Source organism: Poecilia reticulata, chromosome 3 (assembly GCF_904066995.2).
Source record: "Poecilia reticulata chromosome 3, P_reticulata-male-v2, whole genome shotgun sequence".
Lineage (NCBI taxonomy): Eukaryota > Metazoa > Chordata > Actinopteri > Cyprinodontiformes > Poeciliidae > Poecilia > Poecilia reticulata.
In genome coordinates this window covers 743,861-758,555 of record NC_088832.1, presented here as the reverse complement: position 1 = coordinate 758,555, position 14,695 = coordinate 743,861, and the positions used below count along the sequence as shown (strand labels likewise).

The window sequence follows — 14,695 nt, the reverse complement described above, 5'->3', positions numbered from 1 at the left end:
AAATTTACGGCGGAATTCCAGCAGTAAGATACTGTTATTCCAAAATACGGTAGGATATTGTCAATTTGATGTCTTCTTCTCTTTTCACAATCAAGACTGACGACTGGCAGTAAACTACCACAAAATAATTGTACAATACAGTTTTTTTTCTACGCAAGACATTTTACTTCTATTTGCATCTTAGAGAACCAGCATTTAAAGACAATATTAAACGGAAAGAAAAAAAATACTTTCCATAATAAATCTTTTAGGGAATGAATCGAAATCTACAGAGTCATAATCAAAAATGTTAGAATACCAGTGTTGGTGTTACATGTTAAAAATACAATGTTAATTAAACACTTGTTTAGTCAAATTCCAAGATAGGTTTGTCAGTTTCCCTAAAGAGATGGTGTTCGCTAAAGAGTTGCTCCCACAATCGCAACGTATCTGTGACGTCACGTGTCGCCCTGGAGACAGCGGTATGGTGTCTTGTCTGGAGCTTATTATAACAAGGTAAGTTCCCCAAAGCTATTAAAACATGCTCTTTCTGTTCTTTCTTTAATGTATTTATGTAATGTAATGGTGATGTATTGTTTCAATGTTTGTAACTCCCTGGCGGACATTATACCACAATGTATGCTGCGTTTATACTGTTATGTATTCTGTATCTAAAAAAAGATCTATTTAAAAAAACAAAAATAAAAACGAGGTAACTTCCATGTTAAGATCATCATGTTTTTGATTTTGATTATTTTTTATGAATGCATTAACTTTCTGTTTGCGCAAGAGTATCAACTTATGCTTAACGTAAGTTCATTTGTTTGGATATCGTGGTACGACTGTTCAGTACAGGGGTGCTCAAGTCCAGTCCTTGAGAGCTGCTATCCTGCAACTTTCAGATGCTTTCCCGCGCCAATGAACACACCTGAATCAAATGAAAGGCTTGTTAGCAGGTCTGTTGGAGTAAAGATGCATCGAAAAGTTGCAGGACGGTAGCTCTCGAGGATTGGACGTGAGCACCCTTGGTTTATTATTTTTGTTAGCAGCTAAAGCTAGCCAAGCAGGTGTAGCAAGGGGTGTCGGGTGGTTAAACAAACATTTAAACTAGAGATGTGCTGATCAGGTTTTTTCCTGCCGATTCCGATCACCCATCACCGATCACCGATACCAATTTTCACTTTAATTTAGACAAAAACTTGTTTTAATAACTTTTTCCAAGAAAAAAACAAAACCGGCATTTATCATTTTATGCACTGAAAAAGTTCATTTGCGTTCAGCTTTACTCGTTGCCAGCAGCTAAACTTCTCCTCAGTAGTAGACATGCGGACCGACGCCATGATGTTTTTTAATACAACCCTCAGTGTATGAACAAAGCGGTCCGTCCACAAACTCTCTTGATTACTTGCTTACCAGTTATGTTGACTTGGTGGCTCAGGACAAGTAACATTAGAAAAAAAAGCGCAGGACACTACACGTAGATATTTCTGGTCGAGTCAAACTTTATAATAGAGGTAGAGAAGTCATGAGATAATGGCGCCACGTATGGGGTTCCATTTGTATCAAAAATAAGTAGAAGTCATGTGTAGATGTGTCGTTGGTCTATGTTGCATGTAGATGTTGCATATGTGTTTGTTGCATATGTAGATGTTGCATATGCGTTCGCTGCATATGTGTTCGCTGCACATGTCTATGTTGCATATACGTTCGCTGCATATGTGTTTGCTGCATATGGAGATGTTGCACATGTCTATGTTGCATATGCGTTCGCTGCATATGGGGTTCATGTCGTTGGTCCTTGTCGTTGCTATTGCCTGTTCTGTTCGCCATTAAAGTCTTGAAGTAGGTCATGTCTGATCAAAGTATTTATTACAAAAATGTGGGTAGAACTTCAGTAGAAGTTCAAAATTCTCCATTCAAAAGAACTTCAAATCGTGACTCATCTGACCACAGAACAGTCTTCCATTTTGCCTCACTCCATTTTAAATGACTCCTGGCCAGTGCAAACAGCTGAGCTTGTGGAGCTTAGAAATGGCTTCCTCTTTGCACTGTAGAGTTTCTGCTGGCAGCGGCGGATGGCACGGTGGATTGTGTTCACTGACGATGCTTTCTGGGAGTATTCCTGAGCTCATGCTGTTATTTCTTTGACAGTGGCATTCCTGTTTGAGGTGCAGTGACGTTTAAGGGCCCGGAGATCACGAGCATCCAGTAGAGTTTTACGGCCTTGACCCTTACGCACAGCGATTGTTCCAAATTCTCTGAATCTGCTGATGATGTTATGCACGGTTGATGATGATAACTTAAAAGTCTTTGCCATTTTACGCTGGGTAACACCATTCTGGTATTGCTGCACTATCTTTCTGCGCAATAATGGTGGAATTGGTGATCCTCTTACCATCTTCGCTTCAGAGAGACACTGACACTCTAAGAAGCTCTTTTTATACCCAATCATATTGTCAATTGACCTAATTAGTGTTAATCGGTCTTCCAGCTGTTTGTTATATCTTCAATTTCCTTTTTCCAGCCACTTACTGCTACTTGTCCCAACTTTTTTGGGATTTGTAGATACTGTGAAATTTTGAATCAACATATTTTTTCTTTAAAATGTTACATTTACTCGGATTACACTTTTCATCTGCATCCATAGGCGTAGGAAACGGGGGAAAGGGGGAGGACATGTCCCCGCCAATATTGGCGAGAGCCACATTCGTCCCCCCCAATAATTTCACCGCAGTTGCGAAGAATTTTAAAATCTTCCACTCGCGTGCTTTTATTTTGAAGGCGCACAATAGCGCATTAGCAGAGCTCTTCCTCCCCCCTCTGAACAGCTCAGCATAAAGGCAGCAGCAGACGGAGTCAGAGAAACTCCGTTTGAATGAGGTAATAAAGGCAGCAGCAGACGGAGTCAGAGAAACTCCGTTTGAATGAGGTAAACGATCTGTCAGGAATGTTGCCATGAATATCGCTCGTTTATAACATCTTCTTGTCAGTTTACTTTCATATATAGAACTAAATCTTTTTGGTTAAGCCGTTTTAATTCTGGGAGAGTCACACGTCCAAAATTTTACTGCTAACTGTTTAAAGGTTAGCTAGTCTAGTCACAATGATTTATAATGAGACTGAAACAGCAGCGAAATGAGCCTTTTTATTATTTAAAGTGAGCAACACCTGATCATACTCGACCACTTAACATGTATTTATATTATATTATATTATTTAGATATTTAGGAGAACAGAAGTGCTAGAATGATGTTGAAGAAGCTCTGGTGAGGTCTTCATTTAGTTTATTGACATATGGATTAACTGTTTTTTTATTTTTAAATAAACTAAACTATTTTATTATGAGAGGAGCAGGTCAGGGAAGGCATAGGAGAGCCATGTGGAGTTTCAGAGTGTGAAGATATAAAATGATATTAATTATAATAGAACCACAAAGGAGAACAGGTGAAGACTGATGTCGGGTTGATTTCCTTCAACGTTTCAATATTTTTTTCATTATTTCCACACTGTAAGGGTAATGGTTAGGAGACGATAAGAAAAGTGCTTGAGGAGAGGTTTAAAAATAAATTAGTAAAATTTTTTGTTACACAGTAAATAGAGTTGAGATGTATAATAATGTAAACATGTGAAAATTAAGTTGTTTAAATTCTCATTTTGTATGATAAAAACATACTTATCTTTAGTTCACATTCTGACACTGTACATTACTGTAGTGTGTGTTGTAAATCCGTGGATCCATGCAGGAACATCAGGCTGCAGAGAGTCAGAGGGAGTCAGAGACAGAAACACGTATCCGTAGATATTTTAGTTAAATGTTTGCGGCTGAAAATGACGGAAAAAAAACAACATTTAGTCTTTTTGCCTCAGTGTTTCTTATGGCTCATGTTTGCTAAATTACTGAATGCAGAGCTGGAAAGTGAGACTGAGTTAACAGTGAGGAGCTAAGATGTCTGTTGGAAGTGAAAAGTATCTTTTTTATTTTTTTTGTAGATCAAACTGTTGCACTGATGTAGAGAGTTGTTCAAGAAGAACAAAACTTGTTTTTTTAGATTTTATTTTTTTGTATTGAGTTTAAAACTGCTGAGTCCTATTTTATGAGCTGTTTCTGCTTTGGTTTTAGAAAGAGGTAGAACCGATTCAATTACCAGTCAATTTATATCAATGCATTTTGACCAATAATCAAATGTTTTTTGACCAATAAGATATATCAGAATCTATTAGCTTGTCTGTGCTACCAGATTATGTAGCTTACTAGTTGTGAGGCAAATGAAAAGTGAGTGTTCATCCTGGAATGACGGTCATTATACTATGCATAACTTTAATCTGATTACTGGATTGTAAATAGCAATGCGTTAGATTATTTGTTACTGAAACAAGGGTCAGATTAGAGTAGCGCATTACTGAAGTGTTGATGGCACAATAGTTTATGACATTTCTGCTCAAGCTATTTACTGATCTGTCAGGTTTCTGATATGCGTCTCCCCCAATGACAGACTTGTTCCTACACCCTTGTCTGCATCTATGTTCTATTACAAATAAAATATCGACATTTGCCATCTCCACATCATTGCATTCAGTTTTTATTCACAATTTGTTTAGTGTCCCAACTTTTTTGTTATCCGGTTTGTAATTTGCACAGGCACATTATTATTATTATTATTATCCTAAGGCCAGTATTAATAATAAATAATAAAGACTTTGTGACATTTTGATTTAGTAATGTAATCAGTCACTACGCCACTAGAGCAGTAGAAGGCCCAAAAAGATGTCTGAGGCGCAGATTTAGAAGTACGCCGAAAACTACAGAATTTGTTTAAAACTGTGAGCTGCGCTGAAGTAAATAAAAGAGAGGAGTTCAAATACATGCCGACAGTGAAAATTCTTCATAAAAATGAAGATATATCACAGATTTAAACAGAAATTTAGCGCCCCCGTCACTGGGTCCTGGCCCAGGGGTCCTGGTAACTAATGCGCTAACTAATCAGCACATTAGTTAGCTGTGCTGACTAATGCCTAAAGAAACTACAAGGTAGAAATCTAAGCATTTTGAAAACAATTTTATTTAAACCACTGATATTGAAAGACCAACATTTTTTATAATATCTAAAAAACAATTTGATCAGACATGACCTACTTCAAGACTTTTTAATGGTGAAGAGAACAGGCAATAGCAACATGGACCAACGACATGAACCACATATGCAGCGAACGCATATGCAACATAGACATGTGCAGCGAACACATGTGCAGCGAACGCATATGCAACATAGACATGTGCAACATCCACATATGCAGTGAACACATATGCAACATAGACAAATGCAACATCTACATATGCATCATCTACATGCAACATAGACCAACGACACATATCAACAACATAGACCAACGACATGAACACATATGACTTCTACTTATTTTTGACACAAATGGAACCCCATACGATGTGCTCGATACGAAGGAGGACGAAGCTTAGCGTGATACAAACGCACACAAAAGGCATCGGCAACAAATTATGTGGCTTTTTACGCTTTAACCACGTGCCAGGTTAGAATATGAAAGAAATAAGTGTGTTGCTTTTTAACTGCAGAAATCCGAGTTGGGAAGTGACATCACTCTGCAGAAAATTCATATTTTCCAAATGGAAGTACTTCTTGGACTTTTATTCAAGTATTACTCTCCTTTGAGATACGTTTACATTGCGTTTGAATAAATGCAACGTAGATTATGCAGGAAAGGAAATGAGAAAAATTAGACTAATAACCATTATTTGAATTGCGAGGATAATGTTTGGACGGGCGTGGAGCCCACTACTGGCTAATTAAGGTATTGAAGCTAGTAACCCAATTTTTAAACAACACATGGACGAACAGATGACAGACTCTTAAAATGACAACAAAAAAAAAGATTTTGTCAAAAATATTAACCACCATAAAGGTTTTAAATATATTAAAATTCGGCGAACGTCAAGTCCGAACATTTGTTTATTTATTTTTTATTAAGACATAGAATAGACGTTTGCATTAGAATAACAGCAATAGTAACAAAAAAATCTTTAAAATTTATTTTGTAGGGAGAAATAAAGCTCTTTGTAATGCCTCCGTTTTTTGGAAGTTTTTTAAAGCAGCATTTATAAAAACGTCCGGAAGACGTTCAAGAACGTTCCAACAACATTCAGAAGTATGCACTTTGTATAAGAAGTGAAAAATAAAAAAATGATTAATAACAGCCATAAAAGTTTTAAAGATATAAAAACTAAATCAAGTGAAATGACAGCAAAAAAAGAAAATTAATTGGGAATGAATGTTCAGAGTGAATGTTCAGACAACCTTTGCGGAACGTCAGGTCCGAACATTCGACGTTCGACTTTCAGACTACGTTCACGGACGTCGTGCGAACATTTTCTTGCTAGCTGGGTATCTGTCTCATGTTAGGACAGCGAAAGTTTTAATATGCATGTAAAATGTATTATTTTAAGTTAGATGCTGCAGCTTTAAGCAGAGGTTCGGTGTGAGAGTCACTACCAGAAGCGACTCTCACTTCTGAATATTTGACTCCGTCTGTCAAATATTCTGAATATTTGAGCTTTTTTTCCCCCCAGCAGTCCCTATTTACCTGTGAATGTTGTATCACATGGCTAATCCCCAAAAAAGGAAACAAGCGAAGGTTTCTCTCTGTGTACATCCAAAGCTCTGGTCGTGGGACCAGAGGTGGAAGCTCATCTGTATTCTGTATAGGGGAGTAATAGAAGTCCAGCTTGTTGCCTACAGCTGCAGCGGTTCAACAGCGAGAGCAGAACCAGCGTCTTGCACCGCAGCTCGAAGACTTAAATAATTTTGCGGGTTATTTGTTTTGCTTTCTGACCGTCATGCTAATCCGGGTGAGTGTTTGTAGCTGTGCGCTGCTTTACCTGTTATCTGATCCTCCATATGTCATTTTTACTGCAGTGAGCCTCGATGTAGCCAAACTCCGTCAAGTATGGCATTGTTTTTATGCCATATTAGATTCGTCGTGTAGATGCATTTTGACGTGCTTCAATTTTCCGCTGCAACATGCAAACTTGCCCATTCACTCAGTGCGTTATAGTTCCACACCACATCGCTTAGGATTTGTTGCTGCACGTTTGCACAGTGAGAAGGAAAGAGGAGACCAGCTGCACAGGCAGGCTGCGAATTGAGATGTGAGTGATGGTTTGTGTGATAGGCAACAAGACTCTGTGATCGGTGATCACCGATCATACACTTTTTCACGGAAATCGGCCGATTATGATCGGTGGCCGATCGATCGGCACACCTCTAATTAAAACTGTCAGAAAGGCTGTTTGAGTTAACATTATTTAGCTGCTGAGTCGTTTTCTTGAAGTTTTCGGCTATAGACGGCATAATGGGGACAGTGACTGTGCTGGACCGGTGGTTTGATCTATGCGATCAAAGCTAAGCCAAAATGTTTTTGTCTCTATAAATAATAATGATAAATAAATGATAACATATTGGCTGACTCTTTTTTTCTAAATTAGTATGTCATGTTGGTGACTGAAGCGTGTTATGATGACTTCAACACATTTCTTCTGACAGGTTGGCAGAAGAAATCCTCTCAAGAATGTTTCTATAAGCTGACTAATTTCTATAATGCCTAATGTCTAAGTTGTGTTCATGGTAATCATTTCTGACATTTTTATGTTTTATGTTGTAGGTGGTTAAAAATGCTCTCCAGGGTAAACTGGGTGGACAAAGTATTTTGGTGGGTCTGGTTAGTTTTGCTCACTTCTCTTTAAAATCTTTATTTATTATCCTAATGTGTCTGCTATTCATCCTGTTTTCCTCCAGGCTGGGAAAACCAGGCATTCTTCTGTTGGTTCATGTGCTTCGTCCTACATCCAAAGGCCACAAGAAGAATCCAAAACAGCTCATGTCAAACTGTGGGCCATGTTTTCAGATATGTGCAGGTATGTGTTATTCTAATGAGCCTACTTATTTGTAGAAGCACTTTCTCATCGGCTTTGTTTGCTATCTGAATGTAGCTGTGCTGCTAAATATATTTAATAATTTTTATTATTCGTCTTCTTATCATTATGTCAAAGATGCAAGCCAGTGTTGAAGCCTTCCTCATTGCCGTGCAACCAGGACAGCCCTTCCTCCTGCATGTTGGTGCAAACAAGAGCAGCACCAAAGACACTTCACCATCAGCACAACAATTGAGGAGTTTAAGATCCTTGCATTTACTTTACCTGGCAGAGTGGACACTCTTTATTATGATGATCATTTAAATGCATAGTGTATGAGAGGATTTGTTTTATGTTCTTCCAATTAAGGATAGTTATGTTATTCGTTTTGAATGTTTGAATATACTGGAAATATATGTGGTTTGAGGCATAGTGGTGCCTTTAAATAAAAATTCTGTTCTGAAGGTTACTGCCAAGAAAACTGTAATGCTACTTTTTTTATTTATTTTACTTTAGCAGGGAGGTGGCAGAAAGGTAACTCCGTCTCTTAATCCAACCGAAGTCCAAAAGATATATGATCCAGGGTCCGGTTAGCGAGCTTGAAATGAAATGTCGTCTGACCAGTTTTCGCGCTTCGCGGAGGTTCTTGTTCCCATGATGCAATGCGTAAAATGGAAAATACAGTACAAATACCTGTAAAACTTAAAACGGAAAAATTCCTTGAAATTTCTACAGTACATTTACCCGTTTTTTTTTTACAGTTTTTTTTTTACAGTGTAGGATGATCTTCGGCTTATGCTGAAGATGTTCAACATAAAAACATCTTATAAGTTCAACACCTTATGTTGAACAGAAGACATTCTTCATCTTGTGTTGAGGATGTTCACCAGAAGAACCTCTTCATGAGATGAACAACATCTCATGAAGTTGTTCTTATGTTCATTACCTTATGCTGAACAGAAGATGTTCTTCATCTTGTGTTGAACATCTCATATAATTATGAGACATAACAAGAGCTGATGTTAAATTGTTCACAAAATCAAGCTACATTTTTTTTTGTTGTGTTACAAGCAGGGGCGCTGCCAGGAATCTTGGACCCCCTGAAAAAAAATGTAATTAGGCCCCCTGCCCCCACGCAGCTGCTCTTACAATTTCTTGAGTCTATCTGACCTATCAAAAGCATCACAATTTCAAAGGCTTGTAATTGCCTTGCTTTCTTTGGTCCAATACTGATAACAAATACAATATTTACTGCTCATGAATTTTACATGCAAGATGAAAATTCAGCTTGCATACAGTGTGCTTAAATTTTTCTATTAGTTTTAGCTTACTGAAATGTCTCCCCACGAGCAACAGTCATAGACAACATGCAAAATACACATAAAGCAATCCAGACTTCTCAAAAAATGCTATGTAGTTGCATTTTATTCAAGCTGCAGTATGTAACTTTAATAAAAAATATGTTTTCTCCATATTTGTTAAAGCTGTCACCATGTCATAGCAGTTTGAGACAATCTGTGAAAACGATCAATCTCCTCCCTGAACTACTATTGCTAGCCAAAGTAATGCACTGTTCTGACCAAAATCAACCAATCAGAACCAGTAGGACGCTCTTAGCACTGTCAATCAACCTCATTCACTCACTGTTAAATGTGCTAATGGTGGAGAAACAGAATAGCACAGAGCAAGGCGGAGGAAGGATGAGTCACATGAGATTGTGACTGACGGCACTAAAACTCTCCTGCCTCTGATTAGTTGTTTCTAGAGAGTACTGGGAGAAAGCAGAGGAAATAGATTTCACAGATTACCTCTCATACCACACTGTCACAACATAATGACAGTTTTAAAAAATATGTGGAAAAAAATATTTTTTATAAAAGTTACATACTGCAGCTTTAATTTCACTTAGGAGAGAACAGGTCAGGAGGGATTTGAGTTAGAGCTGCTGCTGACTGACTCATCTGTTAAGTGGCAAAAGGTACAATTTCAATATATGAATATCTTTCTAATTTTTTTCCCTTTATTCATTAAATGCTAGTGAAATGGAGGTAATCAGTAGACTGTAGCTAAGCTAATTATGCTAAATGGTTGATAATCTCACACCATCTACCCACCTCTCTTGGAGAAAAACTGAACTATAAATTGACACTCTTGCCTTTTTCTCTCTCTCTCTCTCTCTCTCCCTCTCTCTATTTATTTATTTATTTTTTCTTTAAAAACCTGACTTTATTACTTTCTTAGCCACAGTCGTTCGTGTCTTCCACTGACTGCAGCTGAACACACACAGTGAAGCGCTCCGAACAGTAATGAACCATTTAATGCAGGGCAAATATGGATGTGTGTTTTTTGGTCTGAGAGTGGGAACATTACATTTTTACTGCTAAAAACAATCTTTGAAAGTACAATATGATTAATTTTGTAATTGACAGGGCCCCAATTTTTTTTTTTATTTCTATGAACAATAAATAAAAAAATAAATTGTGGAGGGACACTGTTGGTCATGGTCCCTAGAATTGTCATCATTTCCCCCCAGTATCGCGCCCCTGATTACGAGAGGTATTTTTATAATTCTCTACCTAAAAAAATATAAAGGACTGAACCGTTGACAAAAAAGTTCCAAATTGTTGACTTTTTTTTCCTTTCAGTATAATTAATTCAGAAGTAATAACTTCACATTTATATAATTACAATAATAAACATTTACTGTGTAAAGGAAAACTGCTACAACGCTTGCTTTGTGGTAAAAAATAAATAAATACTGTTGATCGTCTTTTTGTATTGTATAACAAATATACATGATAAAAAAATTATTGAATTGAGTTGAATTGATAAATAACAGATAGTTTCATCATGCCAAATATATTTTGGATTCAAAATTCAATTAATTTGCTTTATTTTGGGGCTTTTGTTAGGGCGGGTCATTTTTGACCCTTAAGACAAGGGTAGTAAACAGAATGTTAAGACAACACGAGGGTTAACTGTCTGTAGTGCTACTGAAGTTGAAGTGTACTTCTGACTTCATTGCAAATTCTGTCTTTTAGAACCGAAGAAGGGCCTAAGTCCAGGAGGCTAGCCTTCCTGACAACATGGAACAGAAGAGATCCGGACCCAGGTAACGGTTGGTCAGTCGGTTAGTCAGCTAGTTTCAAAACACTGCAAATATCTTAAGGTCACTGTGTGTTACAAACAGTGCTGGTCTTTGAGAACCAAATGCATTTTATCCTGGCTTTAATCTATGTAAATATGTCTGGAATCAGTCTAAAATGCCTGTATAGTTACTAAAATTGCAGAACTAGAGAAAGACTTTCTTGGCAGCAACATTTTACAGCAAAACTGCCCTCGAAAAAGCACACAAAATAAGTTTGGTGTGCATTTTTTTTGTCTAAGGAAAATGTGCCAAAATATCCCCCAGATGTTTCCTTTCAATTTTCATATACATTTTTATTTAGTTTATCAAAATTTGCCTCTCAAATTCCAATTTGATTTGCATGTGTTGTAAATGTCCCTTTGAAATAAACATACAAATTTATGTGTGAGCTATTTTTGTTTATTTAGGAAAACAATCTGAAAGGAGATGTTATTAAAATTCAAGGTCAAATTTGTTTATTATGAAGTTATTCAATCTTCAGGCATCTGTGATCACACACCTGCTATTGTCCACATAAGTATTTTTTTGTGTCTGTAAAGATCATTTACTCAAGAGCTTTTGGATGCTACCCTGTGCTGTAAACACTTAGTCTCATAAAATGTTTCACTCCAACATATTTATCCATTGATATGCAGCAGAGATGTGTATTGTCCACTGTGTCTGAACTGTGAGCTTTGACTCTTTGTGTTCTCTGTTCCACAGTTTGTCCCATTGAGTTTCCCAGTGTTCTGCGAGATTCCTTGGAAGTGTTGATCCTGAATGATAACCAACTGGAATGTGTTCCCCAGTCACTATGTGCTCTACACAACCTTACTGAGCTGTATCTCTCTAAGTGAGTTCCTCTGTGTGTCTTGTGCAACTGTCATGGTGAAAGTCATATTTAGGATTAAAACAAATGCAGTAATTTCCTATAGTAAAGGATTGGTATTATGTATTTTCCAGGCACATAGTGAAATCTTATAGCACAATCAAGTAACTATGTTACCTTCAGTTATAAAAATGGTGTATATATCAAATATGACTGTGAATTTTACTTCACATCATAGCTGTATATGTCGCCTTAAAATAGGCTTCCAGCTTTTCAATAAGCTCCTATCCTTTCCAACACTCTGCCTTCAGCACATCATCACAACACTGCTTTGTAGTTACGTTGTTTAGAACCGCTCTTATGAGCATTATAGTTTGTATTATGAGCTCAGCAGAGCACAGGTCCACCAGGTGCTTGCTAATTGTTGCTGCTGCTAGTCTGAAGGAGCTGAGTGAGGGAGATGTGGGGGAGGTGTGCTCTGTGAGGCAGAATCTCACTTTGGAAACTGCAGCTCCAAGGTAGAGCTTTTGGTCAACAGGCGTCGCTTTGTATGAACATTTTTTTAGGCACCCATGAATGGTTGCCTTGGGAGATTCAAAGATTCTTCAAACTTGCTTGGAAGAATCAAAGTAACATACCAAGTATATTTTTCGTGAGAGAATAACATTATAACATCATATAAAGCTCAAAAATATTGATTGTGCGTAATACTCACCATTTAACTAAGATTGGTCTTATTTAATATATTCTTCTAAAATGAAGACACTCATCCAAGTATCACAGCTTGGACATCCAGACAGTGTGATAGCTGTGAATTCCCCTTGCTGTGACTGTCTGATTGATGTTACGTTTCCTGCTGATAGTAATCCTGGAATCCGAGAACTACCAGCAGAACTGGGACAACTTTCCAACCTATGGCAGCTGGACATTGAAAACCTCAACATCAACAATATTCCACAGGCAGTAAAAGATGAAGGTACTATTTCACCACAAAAACACTCTGATTCTTCTCACAGATAGATCTAACTGATCAGGTTTTAACTGATTGTATGACTGTGTGGTTGTGTGACTGAAAAACTATAACTCCCATTTGGAATGTTTTATAAAACCTGAATATCTTACTGCCAGCTCAGTCTTGAGTGATCAGCTGTGCATCCTCTTAGATTGCTGGTCCTATAATTTTCTCCAGCTGTTGTAGACAGCCTCCTCCTAATGTATGTACAAATGACTCTATTTAGCTCTTAAGGTTGATATTGGATCATGCTTTTAGTTTTAAAATTTTAGACACAGTACAAACAGTGACAATGTGATCATATGAACAATACTGTAAAGTACTGATGAATCCAATAAAGCACTTGTGCCACAGATTCAGGGCTAAAATGTGTGTGGTGTGTTGGGGAAACAGGCGCCAACTCTGTCCTGGCGTTCCTCCGGGCGCAGCTTCGAAAAGCAGAGCCCTGCAGGCTGCTGAAGATGCTGGTGGTCGGTCCACCCAGGCAGGGGAAGTCGGCCCTGGTGGAGGCTCTGCTGACGGGCAAGGCGTCTCCCTTCACCCCCTCAGAATGCAGTATCTCCACCTTCAGCTGGGAGCTGGAAAAACCCAATGCAGGCAAAAATAATGTGAGGAAAATGCAGAGAACCCATAACATGTGCTTAATGTCCACTCAGCATGCACACAGACTCAAAGCTGGAACATTTCTCTATGTGTCCATCACAGAAGGAGTCAGTCATATTCCATGTGTGGGATATTGGTGGTCCGGCCAGCATGACCACAGTCAACCAGTGTTTCTTCACTGATAAGTCCCTGTACGTGGTTATCTGGAACCTGGCTCTGGGAGAAGAGGCTGTAGCCAACCTGCAGACATGGCTTCTCAACATAGAGGTGACTTTTCTCTTTCCCACTTTTATATACACACACAGGCACAAACACATTTTTATTTCTCCCTATATTGTCACTTTTTATTGCCTTTCATTCATTTTTCATTTAGTTACTATAGTGTAACCCTGACCTTTACCCTAACCCTATCCATTACCAGAATATACCTAATCGTAAACCTAACATAAACTCCACTCACACTTTAGTCCTAAACCTGACCCATAACCCTAAAACAGCACCTCTTCTTATGAGACCCAGACTTTGGGAGCAGCCAGTTTCCACCACATTGTTTTTGTTGCAAAAATGTGCCATACAATGACACACACATATACACACACAAAAGTTTGTATTTCTACCCACATTTGCACTTTGTATTAACTTCTGCTGATTTTAGCAACTCTTACCTTACTCATTACCATTATACTCATAATCCTAACCTTAATCAAAACTTAAATCACACAATACCTCTAAATCTAACCTTCACCTTAAAAAGGGCTTACCCTGCATTAGAACTACACTGTAAAAAAATGTCTCTAAGTTACTGAAAAATACCAGCAGACAGTGTTTTCCACAGCATTTCTATGGCTTGACTTTCATCTACATATATAACTTCCAGTGTTTTGTGTCCTCTAGGCACGAGCGCCCAACTCTTCTGTGATAGTTGTAGGAACCCATTTGGACCTCATTGACACTAAGTTCCGCACAGAGAGGCTGGCAACACTGCGAGCTTATGTTCTGGCTCTGTGCCGATCACCGTCTGGATCGCGGGCCGCTGGTTACCCTGACGTCACCGTCAAACACCTGCAGTAAGGACACAGTTTATCTGTAATCACAATTATCAATAGCTGCATAAGCCTCACATTGATGAAATCCTTGTGGCATAACACTGTTGAATCACATTTCAAAAGGAAAATCTGATTTTCATTGTTAATTTCTAAGAAA

General features: G+C 38.0%; 1 protein-coding gene across 2 annotated transcripts in view; it reads left to right on the top strand.

The window, feature by feature from the left end:
• Positions 1-14,695, top strand: part of lrrk1 (leucine-rich repeat kinase 1) — a 63,981-nt gene that overhangs the window by 21,592 nt on the left and 27,694 nt on the right. For both annotated transcript variants that reach the window (XM_081604898.1, XM_081604899.1), the window contains exons 12-17: positions 10,963-11,033; positions 11,772-11,901; positions 12,741-12,853; positions 13,283-13,497; positions 13,595-13,759; positions 14,387-14,559. In XM_081604898.1, coding sequence (XP_081461024.1) covers positions 10,963-11,033; positions 11,772-11,901; positions 12,741-12,853; positions 13,283-13,497; positions 13,595-13,759; positions 14,387-14,559 — 867 coding nt within the window. The remainder of the gene's footprint in view (positions 1-10,962; positions 11,034-11,771; positions 11,902-12,740; positions 12,854-13,282; positions 13,498-13,594; positions 13,760-14,386; positions 14,560-14,695) is intronic.